The sequence below is a fragment of the Haliotis cracherodii genome, unplaced genomic scaffold (assembly GCF_022045235.1).
Source record: "Haliotis cracherodii isolate W230 unplaced genomic scaffold, xgHalCrac1.p SCAF_3, whole genome shotgun sequence".
NCBI lineage: Eukaryota > Metazoa > Mollusca > Gastropoda > Lepetellida > Haliotidae > Haliotis > Haliotis cracherodii.
In genome coordinates this window covers 51353811-51369151 of record NW_027266286.1, presented here as the reverse complement: position 1 = coordinate 51369151, position 15341 = coordinate 51353811, and the positions used below count along the sequence as shown (strand labels likewise).

The window sequence follows — 15341 nt, the reverse complement described above, 5'->3', positions numbered from 1 at the left end:
GCTTGAACGCACACGCTACATATCTGATGAGTCACCGAGGAAGAAACGGCTTTATCAGTTCAGTTGAGTTCAGTTTATTTCTCTGAAAAACCACCAACGGTGGTACAAGAGTATATATATATATATATATATACAACATATAATATACAATGCAGATCAAGATGGTAACAAGCCTAAAATAAATAAAAAAATAAGCAAATAAAGTAATAAAAATAATCATCATCATCATCATCATCAAAAGAAATAAAATTAGACACCTTAACGCAATAATGAGTTCAAATTTATGATGAATCTGGACAGATGTTTCAAAGTGGATATATTTTTAGGTGATAACGTTTCACGCAATTTACACATATTTGGCCAGATAGTAAACATATGGCAGTGTTTAAAAGTTAACAGTCATTCCAGTTTCGTTCTAAGCTTGGAGTGGAAGCAATGTTCACCGTCTCCAGTTGAGGTTCACTTCCTGTTTTTATAACTCAACGAAAATAGAATACGTCATCTCTAGGTGGAATGTGCGGTGAAGATATATTAGTGCGATCTAAGGTTAATCGTCAAGTTGCCAATGAACGTAGAAGATGCGCTCGTATCAAACCCTTTTATCGGGAGGACGCTGTAGTCGGAACTCTGGTTGGTTTTCTGATGACATAAATCACCATTTTGACTATCGTTAATGCAGTTAGTATTTCCAACTGGAAAAATGAAACTAATAGATAGTGACGTATTTTTTACGACCATCCTATTGAAATCTCCGTTTGTAGTCTATCAACGGTTCTTCACACTGCTCGAACACACAGTTTGTCTTGTCCTATTCTACACGAGCTGTCGTTTGTGATAGTGACAATTGCACCGTACTTGACGTGAGACAGTTTCTGAATGAGAACAGGTATAACGCCTACTCAGGGCCACTGGAAAATGATGGTTACGCCTGAAACAAATCAATAAATGAAAGACTAATGAATATATTTCCGGAATGATCTCTGAGAGCAATATAATTTTAATTTTAGCTTATGGCTATGAACAATTGACTAAATAACGATGAAGAGAAGAAGAAAGTACTCGAAGTTTACTAAGTTCTTCAATGAAAACCTACATGTCATAGAATATAGGATGCACACCGAGAAAATATTTTCATGTCATTTATAGAAGAAATTGCTTAAACGGTTTCGCGAAAGTCGAAGGTCCAAAGGAGCGGGTTGGATCACTATTAAAATATACCAACGATACGCTACATGACGGGGATTGAGTCGAAATAAGAGTATGACATACGTTGCAATGTGCTATGTTTACAGTATTCGTGTCTGTCTCTCGGTCTGGGCTCGAGGCAAATTTCGTTGTCACCCGTTTTGAACATATTATTTTACTGACAGTTTCTATTGAGAAGCATGACGTCAGATTGTAGCACAGATGCAGTGTTTCAGGACGAATCCAAACTCCACTGCCTGGAGCAAGTTTGAACGTCGTCTATGTATTTTCTCTACCTGACCAATTGAAATGAAACAAGACGCTAACGACATGGGTCATGCGGTATTTATCTATCAGAACAGCGCGTGAGTGTGTCAGAACGACGACAGAGCCCGAACGTGGTCTATGTGACAGGGGTAGTCAATTATTCAAAAACGCACACTCGGCAGAAGAAAACGAATAAGGATTATTTGCCTGACCCTACTACCAACATCCAAGGAATACGACATATTTCAGTCTTAAGGCTCTGTGTCATTTCCAATCAGAGTGAAATGTTAATATTAAAACGACACTGGCTGAAACATGTTATCTATATGTATTTACAAGTATATGTCATTTAACCATTGAATAACACTTTGAGAATAGTAACTCAGAGGGTATAAGATCTTAGACATAAGGGTTCCAGTCATGGAAAGTTGATATCTTTCAATGACTGTTAACCAGTAAAACAATAGCCTGTGGAACACCGCCTCGCCCCGAGTGAATTTATCATGTGTTTTATGTAAGACAGGAATTTGTCTGACATTGTTCTACGTCACATTGTACATTCGTGTGTTCGTTCGCAACTCCAATCTTTTCACTTAGTGAATATACTACTCTATGTCTATGTGTATCACGACATAATCACAAACGGTTATTTATTTTTCGTCCTTTTATTAACTCAATCAATAAATGGTGTGTTACAATTTGATTCGACAAGCATAAAAAGTTGTATCCAATTTTATGTACAGTAAACTACGGTTATAACGAACACGCTTATAACGAGTGAGTGAGTGAGTTGGGTTTAACGCCGCTTTTAACAGTATTCCAGTTATATCACGGCGTGTCAGCTTAATGTGGGAGGAAAGCCCGAAGTGATGCAGGTCTCAGACGTTTACCACTTCGGTGAAACCAACGAGCACGGGTATGGTGCTGACAAACCTAGAAACATAATCGGGGCGAACCGGGATTCGAACCCACAATTATAGGTTTCTGACGTGATAAAGGGACACAACTCTGCACAGCGAATCGCGGCACCTTAGACGACTGGGCCACCCGTGCCCCCCGCTTATAACGAACTGACGGATACAACGAACTAACGTTTTTGGTCCCTACTATTTGCTGAAGTTATGCTGTATATATGCTTATAACGAACTACGATTATAACGAACTAAAATTAGCAGTCCCTTTAAGTTCGTTATAACCGTAGTTTACTTACTATGTCTAGGGTAGTGTTTCATGCCTGGAGCACCCAGTTTCGCTCGCCTCTTAACACACATTAGTTTCTTTAGTTTTTGTTCCGTCGTGGGGAGGCGGAGTCCTTTGGTTTCTATAGACATAGTGATTATATATCGCCATCTTGATTTATATCTATTTCTTTTAGTTAAGGAGATTAGAACGGTTCTTGTTCACAGACATAATGTTGAGGAGAGGGAGGAGGAGGGACGTGAGGTGTAGGAAGGGTCTGATGCATCTGTCTACTGTGTCTCTGCATTTTATCACATCTGGAAAAGAGTTCACTACATTCTGGACAAGATGTTGACTCCATGGTGACTTTAGTAACACTGGGTCTCAATGAGAAGTCTCCGTTATTCATGTTGGTTCCGGTTATGGCAACTATATGCATGGTTATTAAGCCGTAACACGAGCTAGAAGCCTTGCCCGTCTGACCGCCTCATCTCTGATGATATTGATGTGATCTGGTTTTAAGATGATGAATGAAAGGTGTATTTGAATTGAACTTCGAGCCTCAGGTTCCCTGATTTTAAAACATTACGATACTTGTCATTGGCGGACAAAGTTTTAGGCTGAAAATGAAGCGGGCGTTGCAGAATTCAAACTCCGTTCTTTGTAAATCGTGTCCTCTCGCCACGTGTTGGCTCCTTCAAACAAATTCCACACAGGCTTCTTTGTCGTCTGCATCAACAGGTCTACCTGGAACACTGACCCAATCTAAATACAGCTCCACTGTTTTGATAATTGAGCCCTGGAAGTTGAAAGGGCATTTAGAGTAGGAACCGCTCACTACCTCTCCACTGACAAACCCAACAACGACTCGAGTTGGACAGTTGTCATGAAGTAAGTTATCAAATGTATAAGTCATCTGCGAAGCACTCATGCCAGCTTGTCTCAGAGATGTACGGGTACAAGGAATTAGCTTTCTCAAACTGTTTAGCATGAGCCAGAACCGGGGCACTATACATTCTGAGCTTGCAGGCTTTCAGGTACATGTCTTGTAGTTCTATTTTGTACTCGTTTTCACTAGCTCCAGCCATAAGTGTAAAAAGGGGACTGGATCTGAACAGTTTGATACTAACATCGACTCCATTGACTAAGTGAACACATCTTCCAACAGTGGACCGGACATAGTTACGAGTTTACTTCCCTCAATGAAAGGTGCTCGATTGATTGGACCATCATTTCCTCCAGATAATGGATCTGTGGAATCAACTGTCAGCAGTTGTGTCACCAGTATCTTTCCAGAACAGTTGGGATTGAAGTTGGCTCGCCTTAGCTTCCTCTCCATAACAAAGTTTGAAGCATGGCTTTGTAAGGTTTACTCCTTTACTCGAACTGACCAATTGACCTTGAAGGTGTACCGCTATCCTTGACCATAATGCTTGACGAAACAGATCGACAGGGGGCACATGCTCTTTCTGCGCCAGTACGGACCCTTCAGCGTGGGTGTCGCTCAGTTTCACAGGTAGAGGAGATCAAGTTAGATCCAAGTAATCACCCCCTCCATTTGGCATGATAAATTCAACGGTCTGGTGTCAGTAATGGCCGAAAGTAGACGCACATTTACATGATAATGTTGTAAAATACACTTCTGACATGGAGGCATTTCGGAAAGGTCCAAACTGGATGATAATGCCTCAGTCAAGACGGACGTGGTGACTTTTTTCAAACTGTAGGTGTGTCCTTGAATTGTAGAGGTGATGGTTTCACCTTACCCTCACAATGCACTTTCTTGATTGTGACAATCTTGCATGCAGAAAATTGCATGCGTTAGCCTTCTGTGACTGATATCAAAGGCAACGTCACACGCCTTCAGGGTAAACAATGAGGTCACCAAGTTAAGTCACAGTCGCTTCGTACAACTACCGTTACTGGGGATTCATTCTATAACGGGAATCGTCGGTGCAGTGAGTTGAGCTACATCGTTGTTTTATGAGAGGGAAAAAGTGCCCCTTGTGTTATTTATTAGTAAAAAAGGTTATTTTGAAACCATGAACTGTATCTCTTTAACAACTTGCCAATTTACAACCATTGTCAAGATATAGAAGCTCTGAAATCGTTTTTATACCTAACGGGTTTCATAGAGCATTCCATAATTTCCTTCCTTTGCTATATCCAAAGGAAGCATGTAGTGATGCATATTTCTTAATCAATCTAAGGACTAACAAAAAGCTTGTTGTGTTACCTGATCATGCCTTGCATTTGCTGTCGACCTTCTGTGTTATATTACATAAAAATAGTCTTTATGTATCATAGCTTTTCTTATGTAAGGCCCCATGTTGTCCACAAAAAAGACTGATCATGTGATATACAATCATCCCATAACTCAAAATGATTGACAGAATTAGAGATTTTGCCGACTAACCTATCCTAATTTATATCATACAAGAACGTAACTGTCATTATTAGTCTATAAGAACTGATATTTTGTGTTATTATTTATATAATTATACGTGTGTTCCAACCACCAGATGCTGAACCACGGTGGAACCATGTGCGATCGAATGGCGTTGGTGATGGTCTGGGTCTTGATCTTTGTATCGGTCACTGCAGAATCTACACATGGCTGTATCCAGTCTCACGATCTCCATGGAATTTCTGTGGATTGCAGGAACAGACACTTGAAAAGCATTCCTTCCGATCTTCCACAAAATACAACACGTTTAGATATGAGTCATAACAGCATTTCGCGCATTGTAAAGAGATTCCTACATTTGCCGAACCTGAAATATCTGGACTTATCATTTAATATTATCAAAATACTCGAAGAAGGATCATTTCTGGAGGCAGCTGATTTAGAAGAACTCTATCTCAATAACAACGAGTTGAGGCTTGATTCCACCACCTACCCAGATGACGTATTCCAACCTTTACAGAAGCTTCAGATGCTCCATCTGCACAACAACGACCACCGTTACGAAGGAACGTATCCGGAAAGGGCCATTGCGAAGCTTAAGCATGTTCAAGAACTGAAAATTGACACTTTTACCTACACCAATTTTGGACCAGGATTTTCAGAGCTTACAAGTTTGAAGCGCCTAATGTTTGGATTTAGCCAGTGCAAACTTTCATTTCTTCATAATGACACTTTCAAATCATTTCAGTACAATGTGCAGATAGAGACACTGGATCTCCATCTATGTCCACTTACCAGAATAGGACCAAATGCATTTCGGTACCTGGCGTCCCTGAAGAATCTGGTCTTGTCAAACGCAATTACATTAACTCCCACAGAAGCGGTATCTGCAATGTATGGCCTGAGAGGAAATAATTTAACCTCCATCAAAATTAATCATATCTTTCAATTGTTTAATCTTAAAGTAGGGTTAATGAATCAGCGAATATTAGATAAAACCATCGTTGCAAATCTGAAAGATGTCTGTGTGGAAAGATTTGAAATGATCAACTGTAAGCTGTTATGGTTTGACAGTTCAATTGTAGATGATGGGTCCACTTTTGCTTCCTGCATTAAAGTCATTGACTTTTCAGGGAATGATTGGTTTGGAGATCCCAAAATATTGTTTGAAATATCCCTTATGCCAAATCTTGTATCCCTCAATTTGTCAGATACCTTCAGCATGACACAGGAATCTACGAAACAAAAACTTGTAGAAATATGTGCAATCTCACTCCCGACATTTGGCCTCACACTCCCAGAAACATTGGTGTATTTGACTCTCAGTGGTAAGAACTTTGGTTGTGTTTCTAATGTAACCATATATAATGGTATGTCGATGAAATATATGTCCTTGACATATGCAGGCCTTGACAGATTCAGTAGTACAGTCAGAGGGCTTCATAACCTTTCTTATTTAGACATATCAGGTAATAACCGTGCCGGAATATCGTCTTTGTTTTTAGCCAGCTTTCCTATGCTTGACACCCTGATTATGTCTGATGCCAATCTTGACCTGGGAGAGGCATTATCGAAAGTACAACATGGGTTATCTTTTCTGCCTCACCTACATACACTGGACGTAAGTTCGAACAATCTTCGAATGCTCAGTGTCACCTCCTTTGAAGGCGTTCCACTGAAGTCCCTCATTCTGTCAAACAACAGATTTTCAACAATACCTTTTGACCTATCTACAACGCCCTATCTGAGTCACCTTGACCTAAGCTCCAACTCAATAGCAGCGCTTTCAACAACGGAAATGAAACAGCTCGACGCACTGGCCGTAAGGAACAACCTATCGTTAGACCTGAATGGTAATCTCCTGTCGTGTGGATGTAAGACGTTGGACTTTATTATATGGTTGTTCAAGACAAATGTGAGAACAACGGCAGAAAATTCCTCATGTGCCAAAGACGATGGTGCCGTGACAAATACGTTCTACATATATGAACATTACGATGAAATATGGAAGCAATGTGTAGGGGGCTTTTGGCTTTCTGTGAGTGTTGTTTGTTATGCTGTCATAGTATTGGTGATGATTGCAATATTTGTCATTTATCGAAGAAAAACGCTTCTCATAAATATTGTTTTACGGATGTTTGGTTTCAAGACAACAAAGGAAGCACTGAAAAGAAAGGATTTCCCTAACGATGCTTACATCGCATATAGCGAGAACGACTACCAATATATTTGTCACACCGTGAGATATCACCTAGAGAACCAGCACGGGCTTAAACTGTTCCTCAAGGACAGAGACACCATCCCTGGAGGACAAATTGCTGAAGACATCATCGACGGTATAGACTCCAGCTGGAATGTAATTCTAGCTCTCAGCCAATCATTTCTTGAGGATCAGTGGTGCCGCTTCATTGTCAACCGTGTAGTGTATTCCTCGTCTAGAATGCCAGCAGGGAGCATTGTTCTGGTGTTGTTTGAGGACGTGCGACGAGCGGACATCCCTCCGACCTTGCTGAACGTTGTGGAGGAGAAACAAATCTTCGACATGGAAAAGTACAGGGGCGAAGAAGGGAAACTGTGGAAAGACGTCTGTCAGTGTATTGTGATACCCAAAGACAAATAGGTTCCATCTCGAATTCTGCTTTCGAACTACACGTACTTAAGTTGTATAAAGTGTATTGCATTATTCATTATCATAATTCAAATTACTCCATGTAACAAATGTAAAATAGAAAGTAAAACATCCATCGCGTGATGTTTGTGGTGTAAGAGAAAAGCAACAAAGAGTCGATTGTACTATTCTGACTATATCATGAGAAGTGAGTGAGTGAGTATGGTTTTACGCCGCTTTGAGAAATATTCCAGCAATATCACGGCGGGGGACACCAGAAATGGGCTTCACACATTGTACCCATGTCGGGAATCAAACCCGGGTCTTCGGCGTGACGAGCGAACGCTTTAACCACTAGGCTACCCGACCGCCCCATATCATGAGCATGTGTCTGTGAATCACTATGACATTGTGGTGACATCAGCTCACGTGTTCGCAAAAAGGTAAAACATGATAAACTGTTTGAATTTGGCATACTAGAAGTTGATGACTAAATAAGAAACATACAACTTCAGGGATAACAACTTCTGGTTTCTTGCACTTAGCGATTCTTACACCGATATCAAGTTCGAGTGACCAAGTAATGAAAGGTAGCATTTTACATTTCTTCTTGTATACAAACGCAAATCAAGAAGCATTTGTAAATCATGTGAAATATCATGAAACTAAGTAAACGAATAATAGGAAATGCTGAAAGGAAATGGGGACGGAGGATGAAACTTTGGTTGATAAGAATGAACGTAATAGTGGATTCTCAGGCATTGTTCATACCGTATTTAATGTTTTAAACATTGTTGTTTGTTTTGTTTTTGTTTAACGCCACACTCAGCAATATTTCAGCTATATGACGGCGGTCTGTTAATGATCTAGTCTGGACCAAACAGTCCTGTGATTGCTATCATGCCTATACACTGTTAAAAGAGAACATGTGAGTGTTTTTGTAAGCATGTGTATGCGTGGGTTTTCGAAACTAATACATTTCTTTTTTCAATTGTATCACAAAAGCTCAATTTCCATAATGTTGCCAAATATCCGCATGTAGTTTTAGATGAGTTTAGATAGCTGTATCTGAGAAAGCTTCAGAAACTTCATGCTAACATAAAGAGGTGCCATTGCCGCCTTTTCACTCTGACTTTGACTTTCGACTTTCGACAAGTTGTTCAAATATATTGGAATTAAATGATGTAAAATACATCAAAGTATTTTATTAATCTGTTTAATTTTATAACACCTAATAGACGGGACGAGCATCTATGCTGCATCAAAATCTTGTGTAGTTGGAAAATAATTTTGACCCTTTAATCTGTATATCTGGGTATATTAAAAAGACAAGGTATTCATCCGTTACTTCGACTTTACAGACCCGTTAAGATTCCGGGTTACACTTGGTCTTCAGTAACCCATGCTTGTCGTAGGAGGCGACTAACGGGAGATCCACATTGCGAGGATCAATTTTGTCAATTACTGGATTGTCTGGTTATTTACAGACCGCCGTCATATAGCTGGAGTGCGGCACTAAACAACAAACAAACAAACAAATCCACCTTACAACTAGGGCAAAATCTTAGTAACCTTTCACTGAAAAAGAATATTCCTTTCAGAGGCCTTAGCATAGTCTGACAAGTACATCAAGAGAAGTACGTGTCAGTTTCAATTAAACGTTTACCATTTCAAACATTTATTGGGGCGGTCGGGTAGACTAGTGGTTAGAGCGTTAGCTCGTCACATCGAAGACCCGGGTTCGATTTACGACATGGGTACAATGTGTGAAGCCCATTTCTGGTGTCCCCCGCCGTGATATTGCTGGACTATTGCTTAAAGTGGCGTGAAACCATACTCACTCACTCACTCACTCAAATATTAATACTTGCCTATAGTGTAGAGGACCCTTTTTGCTTGTGTTTTGACACGAGTAAGAATGCAGGACGACCCGTCAGGCTGTGATAACCATACGATAGTAAGACAATGTGTAAACAACATAGAACGTGTACGTGTAGCTCTCTTAATGTGACCACTGAGGTCGATATATAATACCATGTATATGTTTCGTGGCATGCCAGAGTTGACATGTGAAGACAATACGTCACACAGCTGACATCGGCATGTGAGGGCAATACACCACAAAGTTGACATGTCAAAAAAACATGCCACACAGCTGACATTGACAATACACCACAAAATTAGCATGTGAAGGCAATACACCACAAAGTTAACGTGTCTAGATACATGCTGACACTGCTGACATGCCACACTGCTGACATCGGCATGTGAAGACAATACACCACATATTAAATGTAAATGAAGGCTGAATGTCTGGAATTATTGAAATAAGCAATCGACAGCAAATAGCCACACAAATTACAAACAAGACACAATCCCCATAAAGTGTTCATCGTAATGATTAACACCCGCTTCATTTTCAATTGGGGGGCGGTCGGGTAGCCTAGTGGTTTAAGCGTTTGCTCGTCACGACGGAGCCCGGGTTCGATTCCCGAAATGGGTAAAATGTGTGAAGCCCATTTCTAGTGTCCCCCGCCGTGATATTGCTGGAATATTGCTAAAAGCGGCGTAAAACCGTACTCACTCACTCATTTTCAATAGAACAACAAACCGAATGCGTGCGCAACTCGGTTTGTTTTCGGTGTGCGTGATTTACTGTGAAAATCTGGCCTGTAGTGTATACACCTAGATGGAGTGGATGGAATACAACTGTTCGTGTACTGCGTGTCTATACATGACGTGCTCATGCCTCTTTAAAGCTGTGACCAAATAATGTGAACAATCGAAAATGCGTTGTTTGATTGTTCATTGTTATCTCACTCTCGCCTCCGTGGTCTAGTGATAGAGCGTCCGCCAGGAGAGCGGAAGGTCCGGGGTTCGATCCGAAAGACGTTAAAAGATGGTACTTGTTGTTACCCTTTCTAGCGCTCAGCATAAAGGGTACTCATGTTGAACTGCGGCATAGTGTCACAGTGAGCTGGCACTATAAATCGGCATCAGTCAGGACTAGTTCAAGCAGCCACACACACACGTGCATGCACGTCGCTATATCGGTTTTATTGTCATCTGGCTTATTGTTTTTTTTTCATCAAATTTTATTTTCAGGACAAGGTAATGTGACATTTTAGAAACTTTGACAAAAATTACCCAGATATTTAAATGACAACTTTTCATGCAATGTTACTTGGGGTGACGTTTCTTTTGCGGTTCAGTATATAATGTCTTATCAAAACGTTAACTAGTAGTGGCTACGCTATATCATGTTTATAACACCTGGATGCGCACCTCTCAACACGAAAAAAGTCAGTTTTCCAACTGAGATCAACATTCAAAACAAACAAACCAAAGTTCACTCCACACAGGGCGCTTGAGCATAGTGACCCTTCAACTACCGCGCTGTCATCGTATTCACCGTTACAGAAAGGCGATATATTGACATTCTGTCACCAGAACACACATGTACGACATTTCGAGCTGCGCAGAGATTACAAATACGCAAATTCAAACATTGGTAATATAACCCCACTAAGATGAGTCATGCTCCTCCTTTCATCAATGCATGTATGCATTATAGTGGTGAACGCGACTGAACAAGTAGTTATCTTAGGACGTCGACGTGTGTTATGTAAAGGCAGTACTTAAACACGAAAACGCCTTTCGAAATTTTATAATCCTTCCTCTGTCACAAGGAAGGCAGCAGACAAGGAAGTCACAGTTTCTAAAAGAGGCACCTCTTGCAGCTACTTGTGCATATTGGAAACCAGTGTGCGTTGTACGCGTTCCGTTGGAGGTACATGCGACCATTGCCTGCATTCAAGGCTCAGTTCTGACCTAGGTAAGGAAATCACCATAAAATGCACATAATCTAAGATTCAACAGATGTTTGAGAGCATACGGTACGAAGACTGCTTTAAATAATATCAGATGCTTCAATTCAAGGCGCAGACATGTCAAATCCAGTCATGAGCAAGCATGTTTTGAATGTCTTTCTGCCTTTCATTTCGAAAAGTTCTTTAGATTATTGAAATGCCATTAGGAAAGGATGTTAAGTGAGTTGTCGTCGTGGCATGACCTTGTGTTACAATAGCTGTGTTGAGGTTTGTCTGTGTCTTGTACAAAAATTGAATCAATAAACACATGCTTATGAGATTGTCAAGAAATTGTTTAGAAATATACTTATGATTATGGAAAATGTTTGTCACTGGATATATTTTCAATATACAAGTTGTGTAATTTGATTAACAATGTTTTGCTTGAGTACATTCAATGAGATATTTTATCAAAAGGTAATTGTTGATGTATACATAATTGTAATCTGCAAATGTAATCTGCAAGTTACTAAAAAAATAACTCTCAGCTCCGGTTTGTCTTTTGAATGTTACAATCTATTGTTTTCATTTCCATCTGGTATACACATTTTTCGTGGATTTCATACCTCTTAATCATTCATTTCAATTCTCATTGTCACGTTTCCTTTTACAATACGAGGTAGCAATGATATTGTATTATTTTGGCATATATCTTTAATAAACATAAGTCTGCTAATAACTCGTACATACCCATCACACGTTCCCCTGCTTGGATTAAGGTACAAGGCAATAAACGACATATTTTATCCTTTTCACAGAAAAAACAAAAGTACAATGGGCCTTATCCTGTTGACAGTTCTCGGTCTCACATTTGTAAACACGAACTTTGCTTGTGAGTGTAGCCAGGCGCCTGATCAGCTTCATCATGGAACTCGTGTGAACTGCAGTGATAGAGATCTTACCAACGTCCCCAATACTTTGCAAAGAAACACAACCATCCTGGATATAAGTCACAACAATATTTCCTTCTTAGACAACACATCACTGATTCTGCCTCATCTAAGATACCTTGACGCTTCATTCAATCACATTTCAAAGCTGAGTGTGGATGCATTCCTGAAAACGACCAACTTGAGGGTACTCGTTTTGACTGGAAACAAGTTGAGTTATGATGACTATCCAGAACATGTCTTCCTTCCCCTGCAGAAGCTTCAGAAGATCTACCTGCACAACAATGATGACCGAAGTCAAAGCACTTACCCAAAGGCCATTGGGGACCTCAGATCTGTCCAGGAATTAAGTCTTGATACGTTGAAAGACACTACATTTGGTAAAATCTTCGCAAACATGACTAATCTTACAACAATGTTGTTGGGATTGCGTGGATGTAAATTATCGTACATTTACAATGACACTTTCAGACATTTTGCCAATGTGCCCATTGCAAATGTAAATCTTGACCACTGTCCAATTGTAGAAATTAAGAGCAATGCATTTTCGTATTTTGTGTATTTGAAGGTCCTTAAGATGTCTTATTCAAGTTATTTAAGTCCGACTACAGCAGTAAAGTCTATGTATGGACTTAGGGGTAGGAACTTGTCAGCAGTAACAATGGACGCAGCATTTGATGGGTTTGGTATTAACTGGCTTGGCGTTGAACACCAGATCCTGTCTAACCCAATCCTGAACATTCTAAATAACATCTGTGTTGCTTCGTTATCCATGAAGAGAAATAAGATAGTATGGATTGCTAACAACTTGTGTGTGAATGGAAAGTTCTGTGAGTGTATTCGGTCTTTAGATTTATCCGAAAATTATATCTTTGGAAGTCCTAAATTATTTCTGATGTTGTCAATGGCCCCAAACATTGTTTATCTTAAGATAACGAAATTTGCATGGAATGAACGTCGTGTTCAGGAGTAGAACCTCGGACGACCTCGGCTTAATATTTACTTACCAAAGACACTGCGTAGTCTTTGTGTTCCTGGTATAATGTCGTCTTCAGTTCAGCTTTATCAGCTGGATGTTTTCTTCATGAATGCATCTTATTTGGAATACGCCAATTTTGCATACAACGGTTTTAATGAAATCCATAAGGTGTTTGGTCTTACAAATCTATCAGAATTGGATGTGTCGGGAAATCCGCTAGGGGGCATAGTAGATTATTCATTTGACAACCTGCCCAGCTTAACATACTTAAATATGACTAATTCTGGTCTTGGGAAACCGGAATTTTACCTTCTGGAAAATGGAAGGCGACTTCTTCGGCCTTTGCGGCGATTAAGAAGTATTATTTTAGATGACAATGGTTTGGTGTCATTTGATAAACATATGTTTGTTGATAAACCTCTTGAAACAATTGATCTTTCAAGGAATCGTTTTAAGAGCATACCCTTTGATTTAACAAGTACTCCATACCTTTGTTATCTAGATCTCAGTCATAATTCCGTGGTAGATCTATCTATTATGGAAATGAGTCTTCTAGATAACCTGGCCTTCAAACACAACTTGACCCTCAACCTGCAAGGCAATCTTCTGTCCTGTGGATGTCAGAACCAGGACTTTATCCTCTGGTTGTCCAACACCAAAGTTAATCTCGTCCCCAGTTCCACATATGCTTGTCTTCGGGAAGATGGCACCCTCAGCAATACAACATACTACGTAGATAACTATGAGAAAATCTGGAGGATGTGTTATGGGAGACTGATGCTGGCAGGAACTGTGTCTGGATTTGCAGTGACCATTCTTATTATGGTTGGAATGTACGTTGTTGTTGCAAAACAAACTTTGCTTGTAAACATAGTTCTGCGATTGTTTGGTTACAAAACAACAGTTCGTCCTTTAAAACGTCTTGATTTCCCTTACGATGCCTACATCGGCTACAGTGACTGCAATTATCAGTACATCTGTCACACTATGAGAGAGCACCTGGAAGACAGACTTGGAGTCAAACTCTTCCTGAAGGACAGAGACACCATCCCTGGAGGACAAATAGCTGACGACATCATCAACGGAATAGATTCCAGTTGGAAAACGCTCCTTATTCTCACTCAATCATTTGTAGAGGACCAGTGGTGCCGCTTCATCGTTAATCGTACTGTGTATTCCTCCTCCAGAATGCCAGTTGGTAGCATCCTTCTTGTGTTGTTTGAGGACGTGAGGCGAGGGGACATCTCCCCAGCCTTGCTGAATGTTGTGGAGGAGAGACACATCTTCTGTGTGGGCAGATACAGGGACGATGAAGAGAGGCTGTGGAAAGAAATCAGCCAGTGCATCAAGATGGATGAGGATTAAAATATGCGTTTATAACATATACACCAATGTCCTAGGGATAAAAATATCCGTATCCATTTCGCGACAAAACAAAATTGACAAATTCAAGAAAACCATTCAATAACCACTGTGAGGAAAATGGTGGTGAAGAAAGACACTTTATTTGATTTATGTGTATTATGAATTCATGTGTAATTTTCTTTTATCCTTGTCATTATTACCAAGTTTGGGGGGCATTGGTTTTATCATAGTTGTTACTTGTTTGCGATATATTTCATTAGTGCTCGGGTTGAATAGGTACTGAGCACTGTTTTGCTTCTGGTGAAAGGCGACTACATCTTATCTTGATCAAGTGGTCAAGCTCAGCGACAGGGTTTACTGCCTCTCATCGTCCCCTGATTGTGTGACCTGTTGCTCATGCCGTCAACAACTAGCTTACTATGTTCAAATAAACTTTTTCGCAATAAACGTTATCGACACTATGGACGCTGTAATTACAACTATATAGACATTTTACGTAATAATACACGTTCCTTGTGAACAGTCTAAATATGACAGCTGTAAAGAGGCTTGTATTGACAAAAAGAACTTGATAGAAAGTGATAGGTTTGGT

At 40.0% G+C, this 15341-nt stretch overlaps 1 protein-coding gene across 1 annotated transcript; it reads left to right on the top strand.

The window, feature by feature from the left end:
- Positions 1 to 5351: 5351 nt before the first annotated feature.
- LOC139475504 (toll-like receptor 4) lies at positions 5352 to 14749 on the top strand. The gene is made up of 4 exons (XM_071258700.1): positions 5352 to 5709; positions 6250 to 6366; positions 7294 to 7626; positions 13461 to 14749. Exons 1-4 carry the CDS (start codon positions 5352 to 5354, stop codon positions 14747 to 14749), a joined length of 2097 nt encoding a protein of 698 aa, XP_071114801.1.
- The last annotated feature ends 592 nt before the right edge of the window (positions 14750 to 15341 follow it).

Excerpts from the sequence above, each read along its gene's own strand:
- LOC139475504 (XM_071258700.1), top strand. The coding sequence starts at position 5,352 with ATGAGTCATAACAGCATTTCGCGCATTGTAAAGAGATTCCTACATTTG. Across the intron at positions 5,710-6,249 it reads AGGATTTTCAGAGCTTACAA|ATACCTTCAGCATGACACAG; the intron begins GTTTGAAGCGCC and ends TCAATTTGTCAG. Across the intron at positions 6,367-7,293 it reads GGTGTATTTGACTCTCAGTG|AGAACCAGCACGGGCTTAAA; the intron begins GTAAGAACTTTG and ends GATATCACCTAG.